Raw genomic sequence first — 13655 nt, 5'->3', positions numbered from 1 at the left:
TTTTACATTATTTATACTTTGTAATTCCAGTAAACTTAAAAATCCAAATAATGTTAAGGAAAGAGGACAACCATTTTCTAAGTCATAATTAGAATCTACAATTTCTGGAATATTAAAATCTCCTACAATAATCAAACCACAAGAATGTATATTACATAGCTCTTCCATTCTGGTAAAAAACATATTGTAAATTTGTAATTTAGTATTAGGTGGGAAATAAACTGTAACCACTATAATGGAAGAAACACTAGTTATTATCTTAACACAAACAATCTGAATATTTTCTATAGTTATTTCAATGTTCTTGGTCCTCAGAGTACTCTTTACTGCAATTAATGCGCCACCACCTCTTCTATGTAACCGATCTTGCCTAAATACAGCATAGCGAGTATCAATAAATTCACAGTTGTTAATAACATTGGAAAGCCAAGTTTCTGTAAAAACAATTACATCATAGTTTTCATTTAGAATACTTAGATATACATCATTAAGCTTAGTATTAATACCTCTTACATTTTGATAGTATAAATTCAATTCATTATGTGATTCATTATAATCCATGACTCAACTCACCATGATTACATAATATTTTGTATATCTGTTTCAGTTTTTATTACAAAAACTTGCCTGTCATTTGGGGTCTTTCTTAAACGAATAGAACCAGAATTATCAATCCAAAGATAGGCATAGTTTTTTTCTCTTTGTAATTTCCTAGCTTGGCCAAAAATAGTCTTTCTATATGGAGTAAGGCTATGATTAATATATATTGGCTGATTATTCGTAAACCCCAGATGATTTGTATTTAAATTTCTTTTTACCTTGCGTTTTTCAATCATTTTATCCTTATCCACTCTTCTTACAAACTTTACAATTATACCCGGAGAATTATGATTGCTAGAATTCTTAAGCCTATGACATACGTCTATCATTTCCTCTTTAATTTCCAAATCAAGAGCCCTACCAACATCCATAACAGTTTGATAAACATTTTCGTTAGATTTTCCTGGAATACCAATAATTTCCAATGCATTCCTTCTGCTATATTGTTCCAATTCATCAAGTTGAACTTTAGTGTTTTTTAATTCTTGTTTCAACTCGGTGTTCTCCTTTTTCAGTTCTTCGATGTGGGCGAGGCAGGCATTGATTTTGTCCGACTGGGATTTTATTAGACTAGAATTATCATCCATTTTTACATGTAACATTTCTAATGATTTACCAAGTTCAATTTCCGTCTCCTTAGTTGTTTTTTTAACATTAATAAGTTCTTCCTTTAACTCTTTCACGGAATCGAAAATGTTTTGCAAAGAGGGAACACCTTCTACTAAAGGTTCTTCAGAATGCATAGATCGTCTTTTTTTAGAGTTGCATGATTTACACCTCCATGGTCGATTTTCAGATTTATAAAACTCCAGATCGGATTCATTAATGTTCACACATTTAATATGCCATAGCTTGGAACAGTCAGTACATGCTATTTTGGCGTTAACATCATTCCGAGGAACTGGTTTATTACACTCACCACAATTGCTCATTCTTTACGTATTATTAGAACAAACACACAGCACAGTAAATGTCTATATGGACAGTAACTGAGCACCCACTAAAGCACAAGGAGGTGATAGTCTGTGAACTCCGATGCAAATGAATTGGCAACACTGATAACAAGTGAATGTTTGTTTATCAAAACAGTTCAACGAAAAAATCAAGTTTTACGTTCATAGCTCATTGAATATGCACTTATATTGACTTTTAAGTAAATGTCAATAAACTTAGTATACTTACATAACAAGTCTCAGCAATATATAGTCTTCAGTTGCCTGTTGTAGTATTAAAATAGAATTTCATCGGAGCACACACCTTATTCACCTATCACATACTCGCCATGTTATCGATAGACATACAGCCAGTGTTGCCAGAAGAAGATGCTACACCAGTGCGGTACAATTCTTGAAATTTATTCAAAGTTTTGATGAGTATCCTTTGTCACGCAGCGGTGTTGCAACCCTGCAGTGCGGGTTGTATACGAGGCAGGATAGGCATTTCTTATGGTGTACGTGCTTTTTTCTCTGTAGTTTGATTCTTATCGATAGCTAGCTAGCTCTGCAATCCCTAGTGTAGTGGGCGTAATGTATATCAAGAACGAATACGGGGGAAGCGGGGGCTACAATTGACACAGAAATAAAATTAACAAATGGGTTTGACTTTTCTCAATGGACGAATACAATTTCAATACTTGTTGCCTCCGGGTGGGTGAGGTGGGGCTATAGCCCACCCTGGCGTAGTCTTTCTTAACTCACTCTCTGCTAACTCAAGAGACTCCATGGGAAATATTCGCAATCGTTGTGAGTAAAGGAAGCATAACTTACACAGAGAAATAAAAGGATAGAGAAATAGAAGGAATAGATACTCAAACAAAGACAGAGAAAGTGATGAAGAAACGCAGGAAGAAAAAAGGGATAAAATAAACAGAAAGAAACTGAAGAAGAAATAGAGACCAAGGAAGAAAGAGGTAAACCGGAAGAAAGGGCGAGAAAGAGGAAAGGAAGAGAGGTAAAGATATATAAGAAAAGGAAGATTGAAAACAGGAAGAAAATAGAAAAAGGAAGAGAACTGGAGACGGCAATTCTAGTTGCTACAGTTGGCAACAATGTGCACAACTTATTACTATTATTATTACAATAAAAATATGAATATTGCATAATTGCAATTAAAAGTTTTGATAAGCAACCAATAAATTAATGTATGAGGAACTTTATGACTCTAAATCTGAAGTATCTGAGGTCGACAACAGCACATTATGCTTAAAGTGTAGTTAAATGTATTGTGAAGAATCCCTTAAGAATCCAACCAACTTCCTTGCTGGAGCTGTTAAAACAACACGCTGCGACGCCAAAGGTCCAGGGTTCGAATTGATGTTCTTTGCTAGTGCCTCTTCATCAGTTTCATCATATTAATCATCCTCATCTTCGTGATTAGCCAAAAGTGGCAGAAAAGCGAAGTGGAATTAACAAAATCAAAACCGTTTATGAATTCATTGCCATGACTTACTCGCCGTAGCGGTAGAAATATCCAATACCAAAATTGTATTTTTTCCGGACAAATTATACATCTTGTGGCAACCCTGCTGCAACGGAGCTACTCTCTCAGTCTTCGTCTTTCACCTGCAAGCGCAGACATTATGATTTTCCTTCTCCGCGAAAGATTTCCATGGTGAATTTTTGGTTTTGTGGCCGACCGTGCATGAGCGGAAAAGAGAATCTAAGGAAACGAAAGGGAAAGAAAATGAGAAGAAAACAAAAGAATTGATTCCCACGCAAGCTTCATACAACGGTTGACAGGTCTCCATAAATTGGGTTCCAACTTCGCAGTTTTTCCATAAACCAACCTGAATAACTTCTAAACCAAAGGTCCCCTTCCTCCAGAAATCCAACGCCACATCACGTTTTATTTATCTTCTTTCTCGATTCTTTTCAGCTCCTTTCGTTTCCTCGTTCGTTTTCAAGGTAAACTCCTTTTTGATAGACAGAAAGGGGAGAAATTCTGCCACTTTTCTTCACAGGTCGTTTCCCGCGGAAGTCATTTCGTTGGAATTTGTCCCTCTAACAAGATGTGTAGCGCCAAGTCAAACTGTGGAGTCAAGCTCTAACGTCACAGACAAAAGTCAAGAGTGAAGAGAGCTATATGCTCTGTGTCCCAAAAGATACTTTACAACTTTGATGCCATACAGCACAGCTTGTAATTGGCATAGAGGAATATACTTACTTTGTTTTAGATGATTCACTAGCGCCTAAAGTTTTTTTTTGTAAGATGGTGCACCACCACACTGGGCCTTAGAGTTAGAGATGTCCTGGACAGGTTGGACTGGAAGAGATGGTCCAATTGCCTGGCCTCCTAGATACCCTGACATCACACCCCTGGACTTCCTTTTGTGAGGCTATGTCAAACACACAGCGTACAGCCCACCTGTCATTGATCTGATTTGAAGGTCAGAATAAGAGCTACCATTGCCACAATTGACAGGGATATGGTAGAGAGTGTATGGACAGAGTTGGAATTTCGATTAGACGTTGTACGCGTCACCAGAGGTGCGCATTTTGAATTAGACTAATACACAACAAAACTTTATGCGTTGGTAAATCAAATGGGGCATGGTATCTCGACGTCAATTGCAAGTTTTGCTGTATGACATCAAATTTGTAAAATACCTTTAGGGACATCCTGTAGTTTGTCTCGAAATAGTAATACAAACAACATATAGATGGCGCTAAGAAAAACAACTTTACTTAATAACGTTTTTCTTTCTGTTCAACGACTGTTTCGAAGTTACAAACCCTCAAAAAAACTAAATTATATTCTGAGTACATATACAACCATACATTACAGACGTAATTGCCATAAATGGATTTACTTTGCAATTATTATAAGAAAAATATGTGACTTTTCTTTTAATAATCATGTCTATATTTCCTTGGTATGTCATGAACACACTGAAATTATCGAGCTCTGTCAGTGTCATGCCTGTAGTTTGCATATTTTCCAAGGTTTCAGAAATCTTTTGCGTTTGTACGGTAGGTATTTTGTTTGGGTTTAGTTTGTAAATATCATAGGAAATACCTCCACACAATTTTACAGAGGTCTGGTTCTTGACTGGATTTTTACAATTAACCAGGATGAGGCATGAAAGCTACTTAGAATAAGAAAAATACTAATTCAGCTATAGGACAATGGCTTTAACTTTACCCGCTTCCCGCAAAAATATTACACAATATGGACTGCGTCAGTGAAAACCAACCACTTCGTCAAACCGGTCGCGGTGTCGAAGCATCCCCGTTAGAAAGCATCAACGGCCTTCATCAGTGGCATATTTGTAATGTATTCACCTCCTAATTAAGGAGTTCTAGATTCCAATCGATGGAGACAAACTGTGGTTCGAATCCCACTTTATTTAGGTCCAGTCCCGATTAGGCTTTCTGTGCATAAAGTGGACTTAAAACCTAAACTCAGCATATTATGGCTTTCTCCCCGTAGTGGCGCTGTGTGGCTGAAAATGGAACTTGTGTGCGACATTGAAGGTTTAGGTTTGATTGTTGTGGTGTTAGTACAGTAAAACCTCGTTAATCCTGACCCAACTAAGCCGGACTTTGCTTAATCCGGACAGGCAAAAGGCAAAAAAAAAGGGAAAAAAACATAATGCAAGGTTTTAAATGTGGCTAGAAGTCAACAACAGAACTTCCCAAAGGAAAGGCGGTCAACCACTGATGAAATTCTGTTTCCCGCAAACTTTGTACTGTACTGTATAGTGTATTTACACCATAATAAACGTGTTTTGTTGCTATAAACGGAGTTTTAATTCACTTTCTATTGTTCTTTTAGGTTATTTCAGTTAATCCGGACTTTCATTAAACCTGTCAACTTATCCCCCCATTAGTCCGGATTAACGAGGTTTTACTGTATTTGAAGTGCTTCTAGGAGGTTTTCTGTTTGGAAGAGCTTTAAACTCGAATGAGGAGAAGATGGTTGTGAATGTTCATGAGCAAACGGAAAAACCTCGCGAAGAGATCTTGCCATGTGAAAAGCGCGTCGATTGTATCGGGAGCAGCGCCCACGTGACTGAGCACGGACTGACTGGTAGACGATTGAGTTACAGCTTTCCCCCCCCCCCCCCCCGTAAGTTCAATATTTATAAGCATGTACGAATGTTTTAAATTATTGCCTCTTGAAAAATTGTTGAACATGTATTCATTTGTTTGTTGTGTATATTGTAGTCGCTGACTACCAGTAATAATGACTTGAGCCTATTTCTTTCTTTGCAGAATCCGAAAAGAGAGCAGTGGCGGAGCGTGGTGCCCGAAGCACGCTATCACCAAAGAACCAAAGGAGTGGCTGGAGATCGACCTCCACTCGGTGCACGTCATAACAGCCACGGAAACGCAGGGGCGGTTCGGAAACGGGCAGGGGAGGGAGTACACGGAGGCTTACGTTCTGGAGTACTGGAGGCCGCGTCTTGGGAAGTGGGTCCGGTACAGGAACTTCAAAGGAGAAGAGGTGAGTTCATTGATGTTTTAGTTCTTTTACATCCTTTTCGCTTCACGAGTCAATAATGCACGAAGGAATGTCTTCATGTCCTAGAAGTGGCGGTTGTTGTTGTCTGCGGTTGGGATGGGGTTGTTTTGTGCAGATTCTCATCAAACAGTGCTCGATGTGTAAATTCCTAGCTTGGGGATGCTTATGCAAATTATCTTACCTGCGGGAGGCGGGGGGGGGCTTTATGACAATCTTCTTAACTGGGGGGGGGGTAGTACTTCGAGCACTGCCATGAATGCTTTGTGAAGCAATGGATATTTCCGAAGAATAAAGTTAGTTGCTTTCACAGCAGAGCTACGTTAAAAATTACATCCACTTGAAGCTCAGGTAGGTGAATTGGTTCTGGAACCACTCAGCTTGCTTTTCCACTGGCAAAAATCCTGAAAAGGGCAGCGATTTTGGTAAAAAAAAAAAAAAATCTGGAAAAAAATAAGAAGACCGAACGGTTTATGTGTATGCCACGCATATAGACTGAACGTATGAAAGAACATTTCAGATTTTTATGGAATTAGGTTCTTGATTGTAGATATTTTGTGTAAAAAATATATTTTAGTTGCAGGTCTTGAAGCTTTCCTGGCTACGAATGGTGAATATATTCTCTCGGGCTTTCGGGAAAGGTTTCTAAGCTTTCGAGAGCTAATGTCACCCTCGACTTCAGGGTAGAAGATAACCGTTAAGATACGAGTGACGTTAGTTCTAGAAAGCTTGGAATCCCCTCCACAACTCACCTGGTCGATGGCGCGAGATATTTTTTTTATACCATACTTTAGTTGTCTTCATTTGATTTAAAAAAATATTGCGTTAACGTTATCCATTTGAAGCTGAATACTAAAATGTATATGTTAATACGTTGAACCAGTGTCGAAAACTCCATGTACCCAGAGGTAGCACATGATAACTCTAGCTTATCGTCGGCGGTCAGTTATTGAGGGACGCAAACACATTCGTCATCAAAGAGGATGGGGGGGGGGTTCCTGCGAATAACAGCAAATATTATTTAAAACTTGTATGGAAAATTATGGAGTGGGTAAACGGAGTTTTTGCCACTGTGTTAAAGTATTATGAAATGGCGCGGGAGGTAAATTGAAAATACCTGAAAAAGATTGGGATCCAGTGAAATCCGAATGTACCTCCAGCTGGAAACGAACCTTTTGTGGGTCCAATTTTGCTTCGTAGCGCTTGCCACACTCTCAAGGAGATCGGCAGTCAAGAGCTCTGCGCAAGATAATTACATTTGCTTTCTGCTAGAAATGCTTACGGTTGCATGCTCACGTCTGCGAGAATTTTCATTCCCATCCACAATTCAGAACTTTACTGTGCAACGCTAATTTTCGCAGCGTCCAGCACCATACGAAACGTCGGCTCGGTGTTATTGGGTAACGTGATTCCAGGTCATGGTGCTTCTGGTGCGTTGGGCCTCCAGCATTCCACGGGCACCTTCGCACCCGCATGGGCACCCAGAATGCAAACATCGAGCGGAATATGCGTGCGTTCCTGAAATTTGTGCACGAATTCCGCTTTCACAAAAGCTCCGCACATGTTTCGAAGCCGACCTTTTCGTTCTGTGTTCCTCCGCTGAGAGCGATACATTGTCGCTTCGCACTCTGCTCTGTTCTTCTCCACCCGGGTACATGGTGCGAATGATTCCGAGGTGCCATAAAAGTTTATGTTGCAAAAATTTATACTCGTCACGCGATCGAGAAAACTTTTGAACAGAGCTTTGGCCGGCTCCTGAAGAAAGCTGAAGTTAGCGAGGGCAGCTGGATCGCGGCACTATAAACTTGTCCAAGTGTGTGTAATTTTTCTGTTTATTTGATGTAATAACTGGTGCATGTGTGTAGTCAGCTGACACTGAATTTTTTCGGGTTGCCAGAAGAGCCTTTCTGTAACGTTTGCTGGCAAGACCACGAACTTTGAAGCTAATAGTCAGGCATATCTTTCGTAAACGTCTTCTAATTGTTTAAGGCGGCAATAATCATCCAATCATTTGTCCCTCAGCATCGATGTTCTAGCGTTATCATGAAAAGTTTCATGTCAGGCTTTTCAATGTATTATCTACAGAAAAATACACTATTGTCTGTCCTTTCTTTGAGGGAATAATGTATTCGGTGTTGGCCAAGTATGGGGGTACACAGTTGTGAAACTTCATGGAGAAAATGTTTCTGCACGTTACCCCAGTGGCGTAACTAACGAATTCGTCACCATCTCCCGTTGAGAATCTTAAGGGTTCCTTAAATTTTGTTCAGTTTGTCCTTAACATCGCCAATTTTTGATTCATTCAAAAGTACAACTTAGAATAAAACGGTGTCACAACTCACCATATTTATGAGCGTTGCTTTTCTACAACTTGCGTGACCAATCGTGACGATGAGGATGAGTGATGATTATATTAAATTGATGAAGGGACGTAATTACCACGCCGGGATTTGAACCCTAGACCCCGCGCTGTGCTAACCACTCCGCCACGGAGTTAAAGAACGACAGTTATAGTGCACAGGGGCTAACAAGGACTGGATAACATTTTGGACATGTTTATCGACACCGGGAATGGTTGCGCAAGCACCCCGTTCCACCCGCGAAGCGTTCACTTTTTCAGCGTTTCGTGTTCAAAAATCTTCATTATTGTTGAAGTTGTTAAGAACTATGATTATCTTCCGCAATAGCAGAATCAGATTTTTCATTGCATTTTAATATTAGCATAACACTGCAGATTCTCTTCGCTATATTTGGAATTCTCTCGAAGACCGTAATTGTAGCATACGGTCCATGATCCGTGTAGGGCATGAGATTACGGTCCAACGCTGAAGGAAAGACAAAGGAGAAACCTAGAAAATGAGAAACATAGATTCTCTTTCAGCGGAAAGCAAAAACTCACAAGAGTGAACAACCGCTTTTCGCAAGCGAGACAATTTACCCACAAGATAACGGAAGCATCCCTCCTACGCACTTAGGTTCCATTGATTGTAAAAGAAGCCTCGAGATACATGCGTGAGCCACGTGACCTCCGGATCGAGATAACCGCCAAAAATAACAAACGCCGCGGAGGGTGTTCTGCAGCTGCCAAAGGGGTTATAAAGCTTTGATCGTGGCCGCCAGAATGCCTTGTTAATCAGCAACACAACCTCATCTTAAGTTGTCACGCAGATGCTCCGCCTGGATTCTTACACGTGACCTCCTTTCTGGATCTCTTTGATCCCTTCCTTCCAATGAGGCAGGCTTCCCTCGTCGATATATATATCGGGCACGTATCTAGAAATATATTTCTGGGGGGTCCGAACCAAGTGCCTCAGAAATAATAACAACAATAATAATATTGTAATAATATAAATGTTTAAATTAATAATTAATATAATTTGTAGTCCGCGCACCGTGACCCACAAGGGCCGTTACGCCACGTGTTATTTATTCATAGCATGAAAATGAATTAATACTGTACTATTATTATTACATGAATATATAAAAGGACGTTATAAGAATAGAGATATAACTGCACGTATTTAATATAACTTACCTGTAGTTAAGGTCGACATAATTTATTTAGAGACAATTGTACTGGCAAGGAAAATAATGTTATATACGTAGATTAAGAATAAAATATTTATTGAAGAGCAAAAAAATAATGTTAGATCCAGTAGACGGCAAATAAAATTCATGAGTAATATTTAATGTATATTATTATAAATAGTGGTGTACACAAATCTTCTTTGCTACTGTCATTCAAGGCTGTATGATCCCAATCTAATCCTTGGCTTCCAGAAAGTTCAGAGTAAATTAACTACCATCGATTATACAACAAATTCTAAACAAGCATATTTTCACTATTTAATGATGTGTGTGCTAGTTATTATACACTTATGGATGGATGTATTTGTATTATGAAACTCTACTCATTAGACGCCATGAGGCTTTTAAGACAGAATACTTATACAGGGATTCGGGGCATTGAGAGGCCAAATACACAGGAAGAAAATATCTGTTATCTTTGTCGTTGACTGTACAAGCCGCACAACAATCAACATTCATAATGATAATAGAAGTCAAGGCAACGACAAAATTATAAAATGTAATGAATTCAATTTAATATACAGGGTGGTCCAAAAAGATGTTACCTCTTATATGGGGGTTGAGTTATTATGTTTATTTTGTTGTCTTTATGTTGGACATTATGTTTGACTTGTGAAACACATTTTTTATGTTTCTGATATTTTAGCTCGGCTCCATCATTCAATCAATGAACACCTTCAACCTGGGCGCCACCGTTCTCGATGCACACATGCATCCGTTCAATCGTGATCTCGATTACTCTGACACACAGCGACTGTATCACATTGGTAATTCGCTGACGAAGGTCTTGCAGGTCCCTTGGTTTCACAGCATAAACACGTTCCTTTACATCCCCCATAACCAAAAGTCAACCTCTGAAATAAGTGGTAACATTAATAGATATCAATAACAATTATGAATGTTGATTAATTCATTTAACGTTCTACAATTAATTGAGATATATAAAACATATAATAATTATCAAATTAATTACAAATTAATCACACAGTTAGTTTGTAACATTTTTTAAAACTCAAAAAACCGTGTATTAAATAGATAAAATAATACTCTCGTTCTTTACTTTATTGTCAGTTTAGCAACCAATGATGATTAACTACTTTGTCATGCCATATAGGAACAAAAAAATAAGTTCTATTTTTTTTTTAAGCGTGTAATTTGTCAGGCAAGAGTACCTTTATGGCGGGAAGGGTCGTGTAATATTAACATGTGCTGGTTGAAGAGAAAGTCAAAACGGATGGATACATTTGAAGTTCCATTTTGAGAAGACGCACAGAGATTTGGCCCGGCACCCTGGGAGGCCAGTCCAGACTAGGTACGGCAAGATCTGCATCTGTGAAGCCAGACTTTCAGATTGTGAATCGGATTGTTTGTCGAATGCTGATTCGTTTGGCTATCCCTATAGTCCAGACCAGTGTAACAATACACATCACTGTCCTAAGTATGACACGCATGTAATCGAATTATTTACAGGAAAGAACTTAGCAATTTAGAATTTTTAAAGCTAATGAGAAGAATTGGGGGGGGGGGGGTGGCAATTTACCAAATGAACCATAATGCAATGTGCCGTTATACACATACAGTATCACGGAGAATTCCCCGTACAGTCATGGAAAGAAATGCTTTCCCCATCAGACTACTAATATTAAGGCTCTATGGGGTAAATACTTTTTGCAATGAGTGTACCCCTACTTGCATATATTCTGTTGCGACCGTGTTGAAAATTGGACGATATTTTTTTGCTTGGATGCCGGCCCCTGTGGCGGAGTGGTTATCACATCGCACTACGACGCCAGGGGTTCCTGGTTCGAATCTCGGCCTGGGCACGTTTGTGAGTGTCCATTCATCAATTTCATCATGTCATCAGTCATCCCCATCTTTGCAAATTAGCCAAAAGTGGCACAAAAGCGAAGTAAAATGAAGCAAATCAATCAATTAATTGCTGCTTGGGAATAGATTCGTCTTCGTGGTTGGCATCCCTGCTCTTAAGATCACGTGGAACTCTTGCTCGAATTCGCATGTCAGTTGTTGGGCTATGGCTGATGTGAGCGGGCATGTTACAAGGCTGAGGAACGACTACTCGCTTGTATGGGGGGGGGGGGGGGCACGAACGACAACGCACGGGGCAAACGATGTGCTGTAACGTTATTTAAAGTTCTCAAGTGCGTTATGATGTAAATGAATTGATTGTGTGAGTTGGCGTTTCAAGCCCACTTTATTCATAGTAAGGCTAATCGGGACTGGACCTACAGTTTAAAGTGGGATCCGAACCACTATGTGCCTCCACCGGGTATCGAACCCGGGACAAGGCAACGACACTACCACTGCGCCATCGGGGAGGTATGCCAAGAGAAAAAAAATATGTCACATATATGTTTAGGGGTAATATATACTATGTAATCTAGGAATACGGGAAGTTCACGGACACCCCACACCATCTTCAGTTGAAATTTGACGACATTTGTACTACATCACGTTTTGTTCCTCCTTATCTTTTGTGGACATTTAGCGAAAGGAACAGAAGATAAAAACCCCAACTAATAGTTCGCCAATCAGAATGCAAGAACACGCAGCCAAAGTAATGTTAACAGCCTATCAACACGTCCCCCTCCGTGTTATCACGGGCCTTGCAGAATCTCCCGTCTGGGGGAAATGACAAATTGTTGCAACCACCGTTAAGCATGATGCAGAATATTGAGCACGGGGGATGCCGTAACGACCTCTGTAATAACGCCATGAACAACTGAAGCCACGACACTGCACACACACGTCGCAGATAACGTGTGAAATAGTGCGTGGCGCATTCTTACGCACGCTTCGCAACCCGCACCCAATACAAACAAGTACCCGGGTCGTTAATAATAGAATGGCGCGGAGGGGGAGGGGGTTGTCTAGCGTGATCACGCAACTAATTCTGGGAATGCCAATTTTTTCTCTCCCTGCAATTATCTCCCATTCTTATGTCGTTTCCAGTAGTCAGTGGCGGAGATCGTCAGGGTGGAAAGTCACTGCCAAGCCAGAACTTTTCTCTTAAAACAGCCATGTACTATTGATCATCAATTACAGTTTGACTGGACTGTTTTCTTGGCGAGAGATATAGTCACATCAGAAGAATGACAAATGACATTTCTTACACTGAAAAATTTTGAGATTAGCAAGATTTCAGTCACAGATAATAGTAATTTTCAGTTTATAATGATGTGCCGGAGGAAGAACACATTGCCGAGATATTGAACAAAACACTCAAAGCCCAGTACGTAATCATTCTTCCAGTTATTTACGCGGCAGGTTACAATCGCATACAATACCGTGCAGAAACGCGTAGCAGAAAGGAATGATCTTTATCATATATGGCCGGAGCGGCAAGTGCGTTGCTTACATGTGTCTTACCGCGCCATCTGTTGGCCTTATTGAATATTAGACCTACGCTGATTAACATGTGAATACGTTACACCCTGTAGGATTACACGCAGGTAAAAATAATTGTATTTGCAAGTATTAGTTACAATGCTTAAATACACACTATACCTTTACGCTAGAATCATCTCTGAACTTTCTATGGATCAACTATGTGAAACAGTGGAGGGGCTTCATTGGTATTAATTATTCAAATTAAAGTGATATATTACAGCATCAATTATCATGGAATGAAATTATTTATTTTACTTCGCTTTTCTGCCACTATTGGCTAATTCCTATTCAATAGTCAATACCAGTTACAACAGGTGTAATTAAATAGGACTAAGGGCACATCCTGCTAGAAGAATTCGCTGCACACACTACATAATTAATTCGCTTTATATGAATTTTGAGCTCAAATACAACAAATGTAATATTTCAAATTAAAGATAAACGTTTGCGCTACAATTTTTGTGTGGAACACTTTCTTCTCAGATGCCTAGATTATTAGTAAATTAATGATAAACATAAAATTATTAGTAAAAAATATAATTTTTTCACAAATCCGTGATTAAGTACTTAACGGTTGCTCCTGTCAATAAATCTAATAT

General features: G+C 39.3%; 1 protein-coding gene across 1 annotated transcript in view; it reads left to right on the top strand.

Annotated features, from left to right (window-relative positions):
* The window catches only part of LOC145977762 (discoidin domain-containing receptor 2-like), a 407841-nt gene that overhangs the window by 262299 nt on the left and 131887 nt on the right, over positions 1 to 13655 (top strand). The window contains exon 4 of the mRNA XM_083110031.1: positions 5814 to 6045. Coding sequence (XP_082966157.1) covers positions 5814 to 6045 — 232 coding nt within the window. The remainder of the gene's footprint in view (positions 1 to 5813; positions 6046 to 13655) is intronic.

This window comes from Lepisma saccharinum, chromosome 23 (genome assembly GCF_977018435.1).
Source record: "Lepisma saccharinum chromosome 23, izLepSacc3.1, whole genome shotgun sequence".
NCBI classification, from domain to species: domain Eukaryota; kingdom Metazoa; phylum Arthropoda; class Insecta; order Zygentoma; family Lepismatidae; genus Lepisma; species Lepisma saccharinum.
The sequence above is the reverse complement of the archived record's forward strand: the minus strand, read 5'-3'. Positions and strand labels throughout refer to the sequence as shown.